We start from the raw sequence: 13,555 nt of genomic DNA on the forward strand, positions 1-13,555 counted from the left end.
CTACTCCCTGTGGCATTGTCTTACATGTCCGCACAACTCTGTGCCCCAACAATAGTTTATTGAGTATTTTGGTGACTCTCTTCCATTTCTGGCCCTGAGTTTTGGTCTCCTTTTGAACAGAAACATCTCGTTCACCCCGTCAAATGTTTTCATCATTTTCATGATATTTATTAGGTCTCCCCTCACTCTCTATAGAGGAAAGAGCCTTAACTTGTTTGTTTTTCTCGATAGGGAGAGTCAGTCGGTTCTGATGCTAGCCTCACTGTTCTAACATCACTGTGGTCTTGTCTTCTAGGTTAAACCAGATTACTTACAAAGCACTGACCTGCAAGAATGATACTAATTATGAGACCCTCAATCTCCTTGGAGATTTTTCCTCACCACCAGAATTCTTTGTTACAATTGGAGTGTTTACGTTCCTATACTGTACAGCCGCTCTGGTCATCTATGTGGGATATCAGAGTCTCTATCAGCAGAACAAGTATCTGCCAATAGCTGTAAGTGCCTTGACTTGATGCTGTCTATGTGAACCAGTGTAAGGAGGTGGTTAATCAGGCTGTCCCAAAGTTTGCAAATGTTACGTTGCTGCTAATTTCTCCTTGTATTGTAAAAACAGAAACCTATAGCTTCTGAGCATTAAAGAATTATGAATCAGTTTGGCTGGAATTAATGAATTAAAACTTACCTGAAAACAATGGTTAGCTTAGTCAATTCAAAAACATTCCATTGGTCTTGGCTGCAAAAAGCTGAATCCATGGATTAAAGACCACAGGCGTAAATGAAGAAAAATTAATTTAGCAGTGAGGAATTGGTACGGAATGGCACAGACTATAATTAGAACTTTCAATTGATAAAATAGTAATAACTTGTAGCAGGTGGAGAAGAGTTTGAAGGGGAATTGACAGATAAACAACCTGCCAAAATTTATTAATGAGGAATTATTCCATTAGATTCTTGTATGGGTTGAATATTTGCAGAGAAGAAAAGCCTCTAAAACTATTAATCATTCAAAAAGGGTTAAGTAGAATTCTTGGGATAAACCCATAAAGTTTTGTTGTCAGTAATGTTTTAAGAGTTGTGCTTAAAATATTGAATATTATTGATCCTTTAATTTGTTAAGAGACTAATTGACGTCAGAAACACCAAACTGTAGCTCCTGGCCTACAAATGGACCTTGAGGTCTATCCATCCAGCCTCAGCAGCCCAGGAACATGTTCCCGTGTCATATTTCCCTTTTCTATTTGGATCATTTGCCTTGTTTTAATTTAGTGGCCCTGGACGTTTTGGGAAAGAGCTTTCTTTTTTTTTTGCATTGCTAGAAGCCTCATCATTGGATAAATGCTAAACCAGGGCTGAATACCTGTTAGAAAATTGAAATGTCTGGGGATGAATGGTTGTAGGAATTAGAACTCTATCTGTAGATTTTTAATTGTATCAAATGGACCAATACAGCTTTTGGAAACAGTGCTCAGACAGCTCATACTTGACCTGTTTTATCACCATATCACTGTTGCTGAGACACAGACTAGTGGGAAGATCACGTGCTTTCTGGTTTTGCACAATTTTATCTAACCTGGTTAGTATGAGAGTTTGTTAAACCAGAGTCTCTGCAATTGCACCACTGTTTTATCAATCTGTTTTCTCAATACAAAAAAACTCTCCTTCTGATCATTGATCAGATTTTTAAAAAGTCATACCTGGGGTGTGAGTGTTACTCACTTGGCCCAGCATTTAATGCCTGTCCCTAGCTGCCTTGAGAAGGTGGGGGTGAGCTGCCGCCTTGAATCACTGCAGTCCATGTGCTGTAGGTAGACCCACAATGCCCTTAGGGAGGGAATTCCAGGATTTTGACCCAGTGACACTGACGGAACAATGATATATTTCCAAGTCAGGATGGTGAGTGGCTCGGAGGGGAACTTGAAGGTGGTGGTGTTCCCATGTACCTGCTGCCCTTGTCCTTTGAGATGGAAGTGGCTGTGAGTTTGGAAGGTGCTGTCTGAGGATCTTTGGTGAATTTCTGCAGTGCACCTTGTAGATAGTACACACTGCTGGTACTAACCATTGACAGTGGAGGGAGTGGATGCTTGTGGATGTGGCATCAAACAAGTAGACTGCTTTAAACTGGTGTCAAGCTTCTGGAGTGTTGTTGGAGCTACACCCATCCAGGCAAGTGGAGTACTCCATCACACTCCTGACTTGTGCCTTTGTAGATGATGGACAGGTTTTAGGGAATCAGGAGGTGAGTTACTTGCTGCAGGATTCCCAGCCTCTGGCCTGCTTTTGTAGCCACAGTATTTATGTGGCTAGTCCAGTTAATTTCCTGGTCAATGGTGAACCTGATAATGTTGACCGTGTGGGGGAATTCAGTGATATTAATTCCATTGAATGCCAATGAATGATGGTTTGTTTCTCTCTTATTGCCTGTCACTTGTCTGGCAAAAATGTTACTTGCCACTTATTAAACTGGATGTTTCCCATTTGAACATGGACTGTTTCAGTGTCTGAAGTCACAAATGTTGCTGAACGTTGTGCAATCATAGGTGAACAGCTGCACCTCTGAACCTTTATAATGGAGGGAAGGTTGTTGATGAAGTAACTGGCTGTCATGAGGACAGTACACGGAGGAACACCTTTAGAGATGTAGCAGGATTGAGATAACTGACCTCCAACAACCACAACTATCTTCCTCTATGCCTGGTATGACTCCAAACTCCATTGACTCCCGTTTTGCTAGGGCTCCTTGATGTCACACCCAGTGAAATGCTCCGTTGATGTCAAGGGCTGTTGATCTCCCCTCCCCTCTGGAATTCAGCTTTTTTTGTCCATTTTTGGATCATCCTACAATGAGGATCAGGAGTCAAGTAGCCCTGGTGGAATGCAAACAGATTCAGTGAGCGGCTTATTACTAAACGGGTGCTGCTTGATAGTCTTACATTTTTGCACTGATGTGCTGGGCTCTGCCATCATTGAGGAAGCGGAGATTTATGGTGCTGACTCCTCCCAGCGAATTGTTTAATTGTTCACCACCATTCGTGACTGGATGTGATAAGTCTGCAGGGTTTAGATTTGATCTATTGGTCATGGTTTCGTTCAGCCCTGTTTGACATTCATGTTGTGTTGTGCCCACGATGGAAAACCTAATCGCTGTGTTTTGTTTGAGCTGGGCTTAAAATGGGCTGGAATGGTCCAGTGTTTCACAATTATCCTGGTTCTCCCCACCACTCCTCCCATTTACTGATGACTCTGTACTTGGGGTAGGGAATTAGGGGTAGAGGGGCTGAGAAATTGTCATGAGGTTTGTAGAAAATGAGCTGGAGAAAATGGAAAACCACATGGATGGGCTCATCAGTGGCAGATATAATTTACTGCATTGATGTGTAAAGTAGTTGATTTCAGATGCAACAAGAAGGAAGGGAAAAGCCCAGTAAACTGAAACTGTGAAGTAGAAACTAGAGAATGTGCTGTTTAGACACTTGGAGCATTTTAATGGATGAGCACATAAAATGAGTCAGCATGGAATGCTTGGTATTGGTTTTAATAAGGCAGAGATAAGAAGAGAAGCAAGGAGGTAATGCTGAATGTGTTTAACTCACTCGGGTTGCAACTGAAATTTTAAATAGAACATAGAACATTTCAGCGCAGTACAGGCCCTTCAGCCCTCGATGGTTTCACAGGTCGGCGCAACAATCTGAAGCCCATCTAACCTACACTATTCCATTATCATCCATATGTTTATCCAATGACCATTTAAATGCCCTTAAAGTTGGCGAGTCTACGACTGTTGCAGGCAGGGCATTCCACGCCCTTACTACTGTCTGGGTAAAGAGCCTACCTCTGACATCTGTCCTATATCTATCACCCCTCAATTTAAAGCTGTGTCCCCTCGTGCTAGCCATCACCATCCGAGGAAAAAGGCTCTCACTGTCCACCCAATCTAATCCTCTGATCATCTTGTATGTCTCTATTAAGTCACCTCTTAACCTTCTTCTCTCTAACGAAAACAGCCTCAAGTCCCTTGGCCTTTCCTCATAAGACCTTCCCTCCATACCAGGCAACATCCTCGTGAATCTCCTCTGCACCCTTTCCAATGTTTCCACATCCTTCCTATAATGCAGTGACCAGAACTGTACGCAATACTCCAAGTGCGGCCGCACCAGAGTTTTGTACAGCTGCAACATGACCTCATGGCTCCGAAACTCAATCCCTCGACCAATAAAACCTAACACACCGTACGCCTTCTTAACAACCCTATCAACCTGGGTGGCAACCTTCAGGGATCAATGCACATGGACACCGAGATCTCTCTGCTCATTCACACTACCAAGAATCTTACCGTTAGCCCAGTACTCTGTATTCCTGTTACTCCTTCCAAAGTGAATCACCTCACACTTTTCCGCATTAAACTCCATTTGCCACTTCTCAGCCCAGCTCTGCAGCTTATCTATGTCCCTCTGTAACCTGCAACATCCTGCCGCACTATCCACAACTCCACCAACTTTGGTGTCATCCGCAAATTTACTAACCCATCCTTCTACGCCCTCATCCAGGTCATTTATAAAAATGACAAACAGCAGTGGCCCCAAAACAGATCCTTGAGGTACACCACTAGTAACTGAACTCCAGGATGAACATTTCCCATCAACCACCACCCTCTGTCTTCTTACAGCTAGCCAATTTCTGATCCAAACCGCTAAATCACCCTCAATCCCATGCCTCCGTATTTTCTGCAATAGCTTACCGTGGGGAACCTTATCAAACGCTTTACTGAAATCCAAATACACCACATCAACCGCTTTACCCTCATCCACCTGTTTGGTCACCTTCTCAAAGAACTCAATAAGGTTTGTGAGGCACGACCTACCCTTCACAAAACCGTGTTGACTATCCCTAATCAAATTATTCCTTTCTAGATGATTATAAATCCTATCTCTTATAATCCTTTCCAACACTTTACCCACAACCGAAGTAAGGCTCACTGGTCTATAATTACCAGGGTTGTCTCTACTCCCCTTCTTGAACAAGGGGACAACATTTGCTATCGTCCAGTCTTCTGGCACTATTCCTGAACACAATGACGACATAAAGATCAAAGCCAAAGGCTCTGCAGTCTCCTCTCTAGCTTCCCAGAGAATCCTAGGATAAATCCCATCCGGCCCAGGGGACTTATCTATTTTCACACTTTCCAGAATTGCTAACACCTCCTCCTTATGAACCTCGATCCCGTCTAGTCTAATAGACTGTATCTCAGTATTCTCCTCGACAACATTGTCTTTTTCCTGTGTGAATACTGACGAAAAACATTCATTTAGTGCCTCTCCTATCTCTTCGGACTCCACGCACAACTTCCCACTACTGTCCTTGACTGGCCCTAACCTTACTCTAGTCATTCTTTTATTCCCGACATACCTGTAGAAAGCTTTCGGGTTTTCCTTGATCCTACCTGCTAAAGACTTCTCACGTCCCCTCCTGGCTCTTCTTAGCTCTCTCTTTAGGTCCTTCCTGGCTAACTTGTAACACTCGAGCGCCCTAACTGAGCCTTCACGCCTCATCTTTACATAAGCCTCCTTCTTCCTCTTGACAAGAGATTCAGCTTCTTTAGTAAACCACAGTTCCCTTGCTCTACCACTTCCTCCCTGCCTGACAGGTACATACTTCTCAAGGACACGCAGTAGCTGTTCCTTGAACAAGCTCCACATTTCAATTGTGCCCAGCCCCTGCAGTTTCCTTCTCCATCCTATGCATCCTAAATCTTGCCTAATTGCCTCATAATTGCCTTTCCCCCAGCTATAACTCTTGCCGTGTGGTATATACCTATCCCTTTCTATCGCTAAAGTAAACGTAACCGAATTGTGGTCACTATCACCAAAGTGCTCACCTACCTCCAAATCTAACACCTGGCCTGGTTCATTACCCAGTACCAAATCCAATGTGGCCTCGCCTCTTGTTGGCCTATCTACATACTGTGTCAGGAAACCCTCCTGCACACATTGGACAAAAACTGACCCATCTAAAGTACTTGAACTATAGCGTTTCCAGTCAATATTTGGAAAGTTAAAGTCCCCCATAACAACTACCCTGTTACTTTCGTTCATATCCAGAATCATCTTTGCAATCCTTTCCTCTACATCTCTGGAACTTTTCGGAGGCCTATAGAAAACTCCCAACAGGGTGACCTCTCCTTTCCTGTTTCTAACCTCAGCCCATACTACCTCAGCAGACGAGTCCTCATCAAACGTCCTTTCTGCCACCGTAATACTGTCCTTGACTAACAATGCCACAACTCCCCCTCTTTTACCACCTTCCCTGATCTTACTGAAACATCTAAACCCCGGAACCTGCAACAACCATTCCTGTCCCTGCTCTATCCACGTCTTCGAAACGGCCACAACATTGAAGTCCCAGGTACCAACCCATGCTGCAAGTTCACCCACCTTATTCCGGATGCTCCTGGCGTTGAAGTAGACACACTTCAAACCACCTTCCTGCCTGCTGGTACACTCCTGTGACCTTGAAACCTTGTTCATGACCTCACTACTCTCAACCTCCTGTACACTGGAGCTACAATTCAGGTTCCCATCCCCCTGCTGAATTAGTTTAAACCCTCCCGAAGAGCATGAGCAAATTTCCCCCCCAGGATATTGGTACCCCTCTGGTTCAGGTGCAGACCATCCCATTTGTAGAGGTCCCACCTACCCCAGAATGAGCCCCAATTATCCAGGTATCTGAATCCCTCCCTCCTGCACCATCCCTGTAGCCACGTGTTCAACTGCTCTCTCTCCCTATTCCTCGCCTCGCTCGCACGTGGCACGGGTAACAAACCAGAGATAACAACTCTGTTTGTTCGAGCTCTAAGCTTCCACCCGAGCTCCTTGAATTTCTGCCTTACATCCCCATCCCTTTTCCTACCTGTGTCGTTGGTGCCTATGTGGACCACGACTTGGGGCTGCTCCCCCTCCCCCTTAAGGATCCCGAAAACACGATCCAAGACATCACGGACCCTGGCACCTGGGAGGCAACACACCAACCGCGAGTCTCTCTCGTTCCCACAGAATCTCCTATCTGTCCCCCTGACTGTGGAGTCCCCAATGACTAATGCTCTCCTCCTCTTCCCCCCTTCCCTTCTGAGCAACAGGGACAGACTCTGTGTGCCAGAGACCTGTACCCCATGGCTTACCCCTGGTAAGTCGTCCCCCCCAACAGTATCCAAAATGGTATACTTGTTATTGAGGGGAACGGCCACAGGGGATCCCTGCACTGTCTGCCTGTTCCCTTTCCGTCCCCTGACTGTAACCCATCTACCTTTTTCCTGTACCTGCGGTGTGACTACCTCCCTGTAACTCCTCTCAATTACCCCCTCAGCCTCCCAAATGATCCGAAGTTCATCCAGCTCCAGCTCCAGTTCCCTAACGCGGTTTCCGAGGAGCTGGAGTTGGGTGCACTTCCCACAGATGAAGTCAGTGGGGACACTGTTGGTGACCCTTACCTCCCACTTTCTACAGGAGGAGCATGCAACTGCCCTAACATCCATTCCCACTGTTCTGAATTCTGAAAAAAAAACTCAGAACCTTTTTGTTTTGGTTAGAGGAGGAGGATGGGTGAGAGACGCTACCTCGGTAGTGTTTCGGGTAAAGCAACCGCCCAAATATATTACCTCACTTACTCAGCCGTCCCGTGTCCGCTCCTGCTCAGCGTGCGCTCCGCCTATTCACGAGGTAAGTTTTTAAAGGATTAACTTACCTTATAATCGAAAAGCTTACCTTCCCAGGCTGCCCTTGCGCTTCCTCCCGGACTCCCGCCGCTGAAACAACTGAAAAATAAGGTGCAGTTTTGGCTAAATTGCTATCAGAAGACCACTGAAGCAGTGGATAGGTACAATATAGAATCACTGGGATTGGATGAGGAGCTTGCAAGAGGCTTGAAGTTGAGTTTTATTTCTTTAGTTGACTAGTCTGTTAAAATCTTTAGAATTGTAATGACGTAAATAATGACAGAACAAGTTGCATAAACTGTAACAATTTAGAAATAGGTGACTACTTTCTGAAAGAAATCATGTTGGTCACGAGGTGAGGTGGCACTCCACCCCCATTGTGTTCCATGTTGTCTCTATATTTAAGAAACTCTGTTCAGAACTTTCTCACTATCCTGAGACCATTGGACACAGACGAATCTTAGCCTCAAAGTTAAGGGCCCAGTGATGTTTAAAAACAAAGTGGCTCGACATGCAGGAGAGGGACATTATTGTTAGGAAATGTATGAATTACTGAGATATGATGTGGGGATGCTGGTGTAGGACTGGGGTGGCCAAAGTCAGAAGTCGTACAAAGTGACTTCACCTGACCAAGGAGCAGCGCTTCAAAAGCTTGTGATTTTAAATAAACCTGTCGGACTATAATTGGTGTCAATAAACACGGAGCTGGACAAACACAGCAAGTGAGACAGCATCCGAGGGACAGGAAAGTCAACGTTTCGGGCTGAAACCCTTTGCCAGGTTTTCTGATGCTGCCTGGCCTGTTGTGTTTGTCCAGCTCCATGTTTATGGATTCTGGCTTCCAGTATCTTGTCCTTACTGTTTCCGAGTCATGTGACTTCTGACTTCCTGAGATATGGAAAGGGAAGCGGGTCGCTGCTTTTCGTCATGATAATGTGGAGGGGCAGGCGGGTGCTGTGCTGAGTTCTCCAGTGTATGACACAAGGGGACCTTTTTTAATTTTGGGCAGTGATTTCTAAAATGCACCAATCTCTACTGTAGCTCTTCTGCCAGTTACTGTTTAAGTCTGTACCGCCCTGGTTACCAATCTTGCTGTCATTGGAAACCATTTCTCCTTACTTATCCAATCCAAGATTTGTGTTCTCCGTAGTCAAACTGAATATCTGCTAATCAAATATGGCTGAGGGTCAGTGGATGAATGGGAACGCTCGGGGAATCTGCATGTTCAATTTGATCGGAATTTGCTCCTTGTTCTGACATTTCTCCTTCTCTGTCAGGATTTTGTAGTGACTGCACTTTTTGCTTTCCTCTGGCTGGTCTCGTCCTCAACTTGGGCACAAGGTCTGTCTGATGTTAAGAACGCAACAAAACCAACTGCTATCATCCACCCTATCAGTGCATGCCAGGGGAAAACTGTTGTGTGTACACCAGGTGCTGTGCCACCCATGGGACGTCTCAATGCATCAGTGGTAAGTATAGGGTTATGGAATTGAGGCCTCTGGAATAGTCTGACCTCGGTACTAAATTATATTTTTACAACCAACCTCTTCTACCCCCTGGCCCCGGCTGGTCCTCTGTTTTTAAGTACTTGTGGTTGTTGAAGAGCATAGACATGGGGCCTAGGTTTAACATCTCATCTGACAGTGCAGCACTCCTTCAATTCTGCTCTGAAATATCAGCCCAGATTGTCCAATTAAACCTCTGCACCCTGAAACCTGCTGAACTGGTTGTTACAATCCAGTTTTCATCTGGTACCCGTTTGTACTGGCAGCGAAATGGTCAGATTGGGTGGACAGACCTGTTTTCTGCCATTCAGACACAACATCAACAGGAGGGTACCAATGGGCACATTCACTGTTCCTTAAGCAGGAGCACTTGTTACACCTTCATGAGCTTAATTTCAACCAACCTTCTTCTGCCTATCCTGATGCTATACACAATCGGAATGTGACATTCAAGATAAATTGGATGCTTTAGAGATATTTACAAGTGAAATAATTACATCAAACCAAAATAAACAGCGAGGACTGGTAAATCACTTGACTTGCTGAAAGGTGATTAATCTTTGTTTTGATTTCTGTCAGTGAAACATATGTTTGTGGAGCCCTCTGTCTTCACGAAATTGAAACTCTAGAGTCATACAGCACAGAAACTGACCCTTTGGTTCAACCAATCCATGCTGAACATAATCCCAAACTAAACTAGTCTCACCTACCTGCTCCTGGCCCAAATCTCCCCAAACCTTTCCTATTCATGCACTTTATAGAACATAGAACATAACAGCGCAGTACAGGCCCTTTGGCCCTCGATGTTGCGCTGACCTGTGAAACCAATCTGAAGCCCATCTAACCTAAACTATTCCATTATCATCCATATGTTTATCCAATGACCGTTTAAATGCCCTTAAAGTTGCCGAGTCTACTACTTTTGCAGGCAGGGCATTCCACTCCCTTACTACTCTCTGAGTAACGAAGTTTAAGTGTCTTTTAAATATTGTAATTGTACCCACATCCACCACTTCCCAGGAAGTTCTGTCACCCGTTAAAAGTACCCTCCTCTCTGCTTTTCTCGCATTTTGAGCAATCTGTTAATAACTGTTTCTGTAAGTGTTTGTTTAGATCTGACCCATCAATGCTGCCATTCCATGATAAGCTAATGTTAACATCAGTGAATGCCAACTGCCTCACTCAACTAGTCACTCCAAATAATTAGGTTTAAAAAAAAACTTGCTTTTATGGTTACACTTCTTGTGACCTCAGGATATCAATAAGTGAATTACAGCGAATGAAGAACTTTTTTTTTTCCTTTAAGGCTAGTCAGAGTTGTAGAAACTGTGGCAGCCAATTTGTTCAGAGCAAAGTCCCGTAAAATGTAATGAAACAAATATTTGACAATATTGATTTGAGGGATAAATTTTAGCTAGAGCACTGGAGTATCTTTGAAAGTTTCTATTGGGTCTTTTATCCTCACTGGAGAGGGTGGATGGAGCCTCAGTTTCAAAATCCCATTGAAAGCCTGCTTCCTCTGACAGTGCTGTACTCTCTCAGGACTGCACTGGAATGATGGGCCAGGTTACATATCGAGTCTCAGGAGTTGGAACCCTTGAGCATCTTCTACAGAGGTGAAGATGTTCCCTTTGAGTAAAGACTGACCCCCAATTTCCTGCATGACCATTCCTCCCTCAACAGAAGGCTGTGTAATTGGGCTTTAAACTGTGCCTGGAACATTTAACCTTTCTGAGCCTGGATGGTGGTGGACCAGCATTTCTTTTTGCCTCTGTTGAGCTTCCAAACTCCATCCTACAGAACTATCTTTAACGTTTTGTATTTTTTCTTTTGAGAGCTGCTGGGACTCTGGTTCCACTCCAGCTGATAGTAATTTTGGACTGGGCAGATCCCAGAGTGAAACCTGGCTCGTTAGACCACGCGTTTTATTTTTATTTATTTATTTTTTTACTGCAGTGATTGGTCACTGTTCACAAGAGGCTGCAGATGTACTTTTAACAAGAGAACATCAAAGTTTATTGTACACAATAGGGAAAAAAAGCTGTATACAAGAACTAGTTGAAAGGGTCTTATTACAAATATCATAAAGAAAGATCAACAGTTTTTTTAACCCTCAACAACAACATTACAGATATTCAAATCTCAGTGAGGAGTCACCTTGTTTCTGCTTGTCTTCTTCACTTGGGACACATGTACTTGGTTTCTTTCCAGAAAACCTTTGCTTTCATTTGATGCTGTTGTCTTTAGCTAAATATCCCTTCATGAAACCCTTAAACCAACTGGCCTGCTGTGTTCATCCAGCTCTGCACCTTGTTGTCTCGGATTCTCCAGCATCTGCAGTTCCTACTGTCTCTGCTAACACAACTCACTTATTCATCAACATGTGACTTAAACTTATGCATTCAACAGCCTTATAGGACATCCTCGTCTCTAACACCTTTTTAAAAGCTCTGTTTTTGGATCTTTTCTCTAACCTTTCAAAAAAAACTTTGACTGTGTTGGTGACCCCAAAACCACCCTGCTGACATAGGCCTTTTTCGCTCCAAATGACCTGCTTCTTTTTCTGAAAGAAACCTGCACAGTCACTAACTTTCTAGATGGTTCTCTCCATCGAGATAGAAACCTGCTTCTGAGTGTCATGGAACACCCTTTTGTATGGCGACAGTGCAGTTTATTTCCTCTCTCTCTTTCCCCTATTCTAAAGCACTGAACCATTCACCTTGTTCTCATTAATGCACATGAACAAAGTTTCCAGATGACCTGGTACTCTCTGAATTAATCTAAACTGAAACTGTGTCCTTCTTAACACACACAATATAGAAATACAAATCAAGTTTAATGTTATCCATCATCTGTCTACTGTACACCCCAAGTTTCCTGAACCTTCATGAGAGCTCTCTCCGTCCCTGTTCTTCATCTCTGCTAGCAGGAGGTCCTGCCCTTGATGATGTACAGACTATACTCGTACACTGTTACGTTGCAAAAGATATGAATTCATGTGTAGGTCATTCTAGAATCAGACCCCAGCAGCTATTCAATCTTAATGAGCCACTCGCCCTTTATTGTGACAGGTTGACAACTTCCTGGCAAATTCTGCTTCTATTGAAATAAATAATCCGCTTTATCTAGATAGCACTGGTTATAGATGAGGCTTTCACTGACCACAGTGTTTGTTTGAAAATGGCCAGTTAATTTTCTTGCTCTCTTTGCAGATATTCGGTTTCATGAACTTCATCTTGTGGTCTGGTAACAGCTGGTTTGCGTTTAAGGAAACCTCTTGGCACAAAGCCACCAACCCACAGGATGTAGCTGAGCAGGGCACCAATGTGGAACACTAAAGTTATCTGCCTGATCTTCCCTATTCCCCCACCCCCAACCCATTCCCCTTTCCACCTTCTGTACCACTCTCTCCTTCTGCCACACTTTTTTTTTTGAATCCCACTGTTACTGTAGATATTCCACACTCACTGTTTGTGACCTCCACCCCGCCCCCCACCCCCTTTGATTGTTTTCCTCCCCCCCCCCCCACCCGCCCCGGCTTCTGTTCCTGTCGATCTTGATCTATTGCCGATGCCCCGGAATAGAGTCGGGGAGAACACTGTCCCTCCAATGGCCTAACTCGATGGGGCTAAATGATTTGGACATTTCCAATCCACATTCCAGTCTGATGTTTGGATTGTCACATCTGCCGCTCTTCGAATTGAACCTGCCCCTTAGGGCCGGGTGGAGATTGGAGGGCCTGTGGAAATCACTACGTGGCTGCAGGGGGTGGAAGTGGGAGGGCGGTTCCCATTGGTCTGTGACCATGAGTCAGCACAAACTCCATGCTGACAAATCTACTTGCATTTTGAGCAGCCTCCTCCTCTTTTCTCCCCCCACCCACCCAACACTGACACACTTGACTTATTTGCTTTTTATGTTCATTTTGTGCCCACGGTGAGCTTGCATCCTGTGATCAGCTTTAACTTGTGCTAAGGTCAGAACAACAATGTGGCTATTGAGGGGACAGTTCTATACTTTGGCACTGGCTACACGTTCTGGGTGATTGGGGCTCAGGTAAACACTGGAAAGGGAGGCCTTTCTGACGTCACAGAGACTTTGTGGCCCATTGCACACCCTGGAAAAGCTGTGCTGAGTGACACCGTCACTTTCACAGAGTTTCCCAAAACTTCACCCCCTGCCCCGCACCACCTCCCACCCACCCACCGTTCGCAGTGTGGACATTGTCACAATCCATTGGCGTGATCTGAGAGTTGGTGGGAAGGGAGGGAGACTTGTACAGTGGGGTAGCTGGGTGTCTCTCTGTCTCTCTGTCTCTCTGTCTCTCTGTCTCTCTGTCTCT

At 44.6% G+C, this 13,555-nt stretch overlaps 1 protein-coding gene across 1 annotated transcript in view; it reads left to right on the top strand.

Annotated features, from left to right (window-relative positions):
- The window catches only part of sypl2b (synaptophysin-like 2b), a 34,975-nt gene that overhangs the window by 20,174 nt on the left and 1,246 nt on the right, over window positions 1–13,555 (top strand). Inside the window, exons 4-6 of the mRNA XM_020512309.2 lie at window positions 296–497; window positions 8,986–9,177; window positions 12,426–13,555. The exon at window positions 12,426–13,555 is cut by the window's right edge and continues 1,246 nt beyond it. Of these exons, the coding sequence (XP_020367898.1) occupies window positions 296–497; window positions 8,986–9,177; window positions 12,426–12,551 (520 nt within the window). The 3' untranslated portion in view covers window positions 12,552–13,555. The remainder of the gene's footprint in view (window positions 1–295; window positions 498–8,985; window positions 9,178–12,425) is intronic.

This window comes from Rhincodon typus, chromosome 25, assembly GCF_021869965.1.
Source record: "Rhincodon typus isolate 14 chromosome 25, sRhiTyp1.1, whole genome shotgun sequence".
NCBI classification, from domain to species: domain Eukaryota; kingdom Metazoa; phylum Chordata; class Chondrichthyes; order Orectolobiformes; family Rhincodontidae; genus Rhincodon; species Rhincodon typus.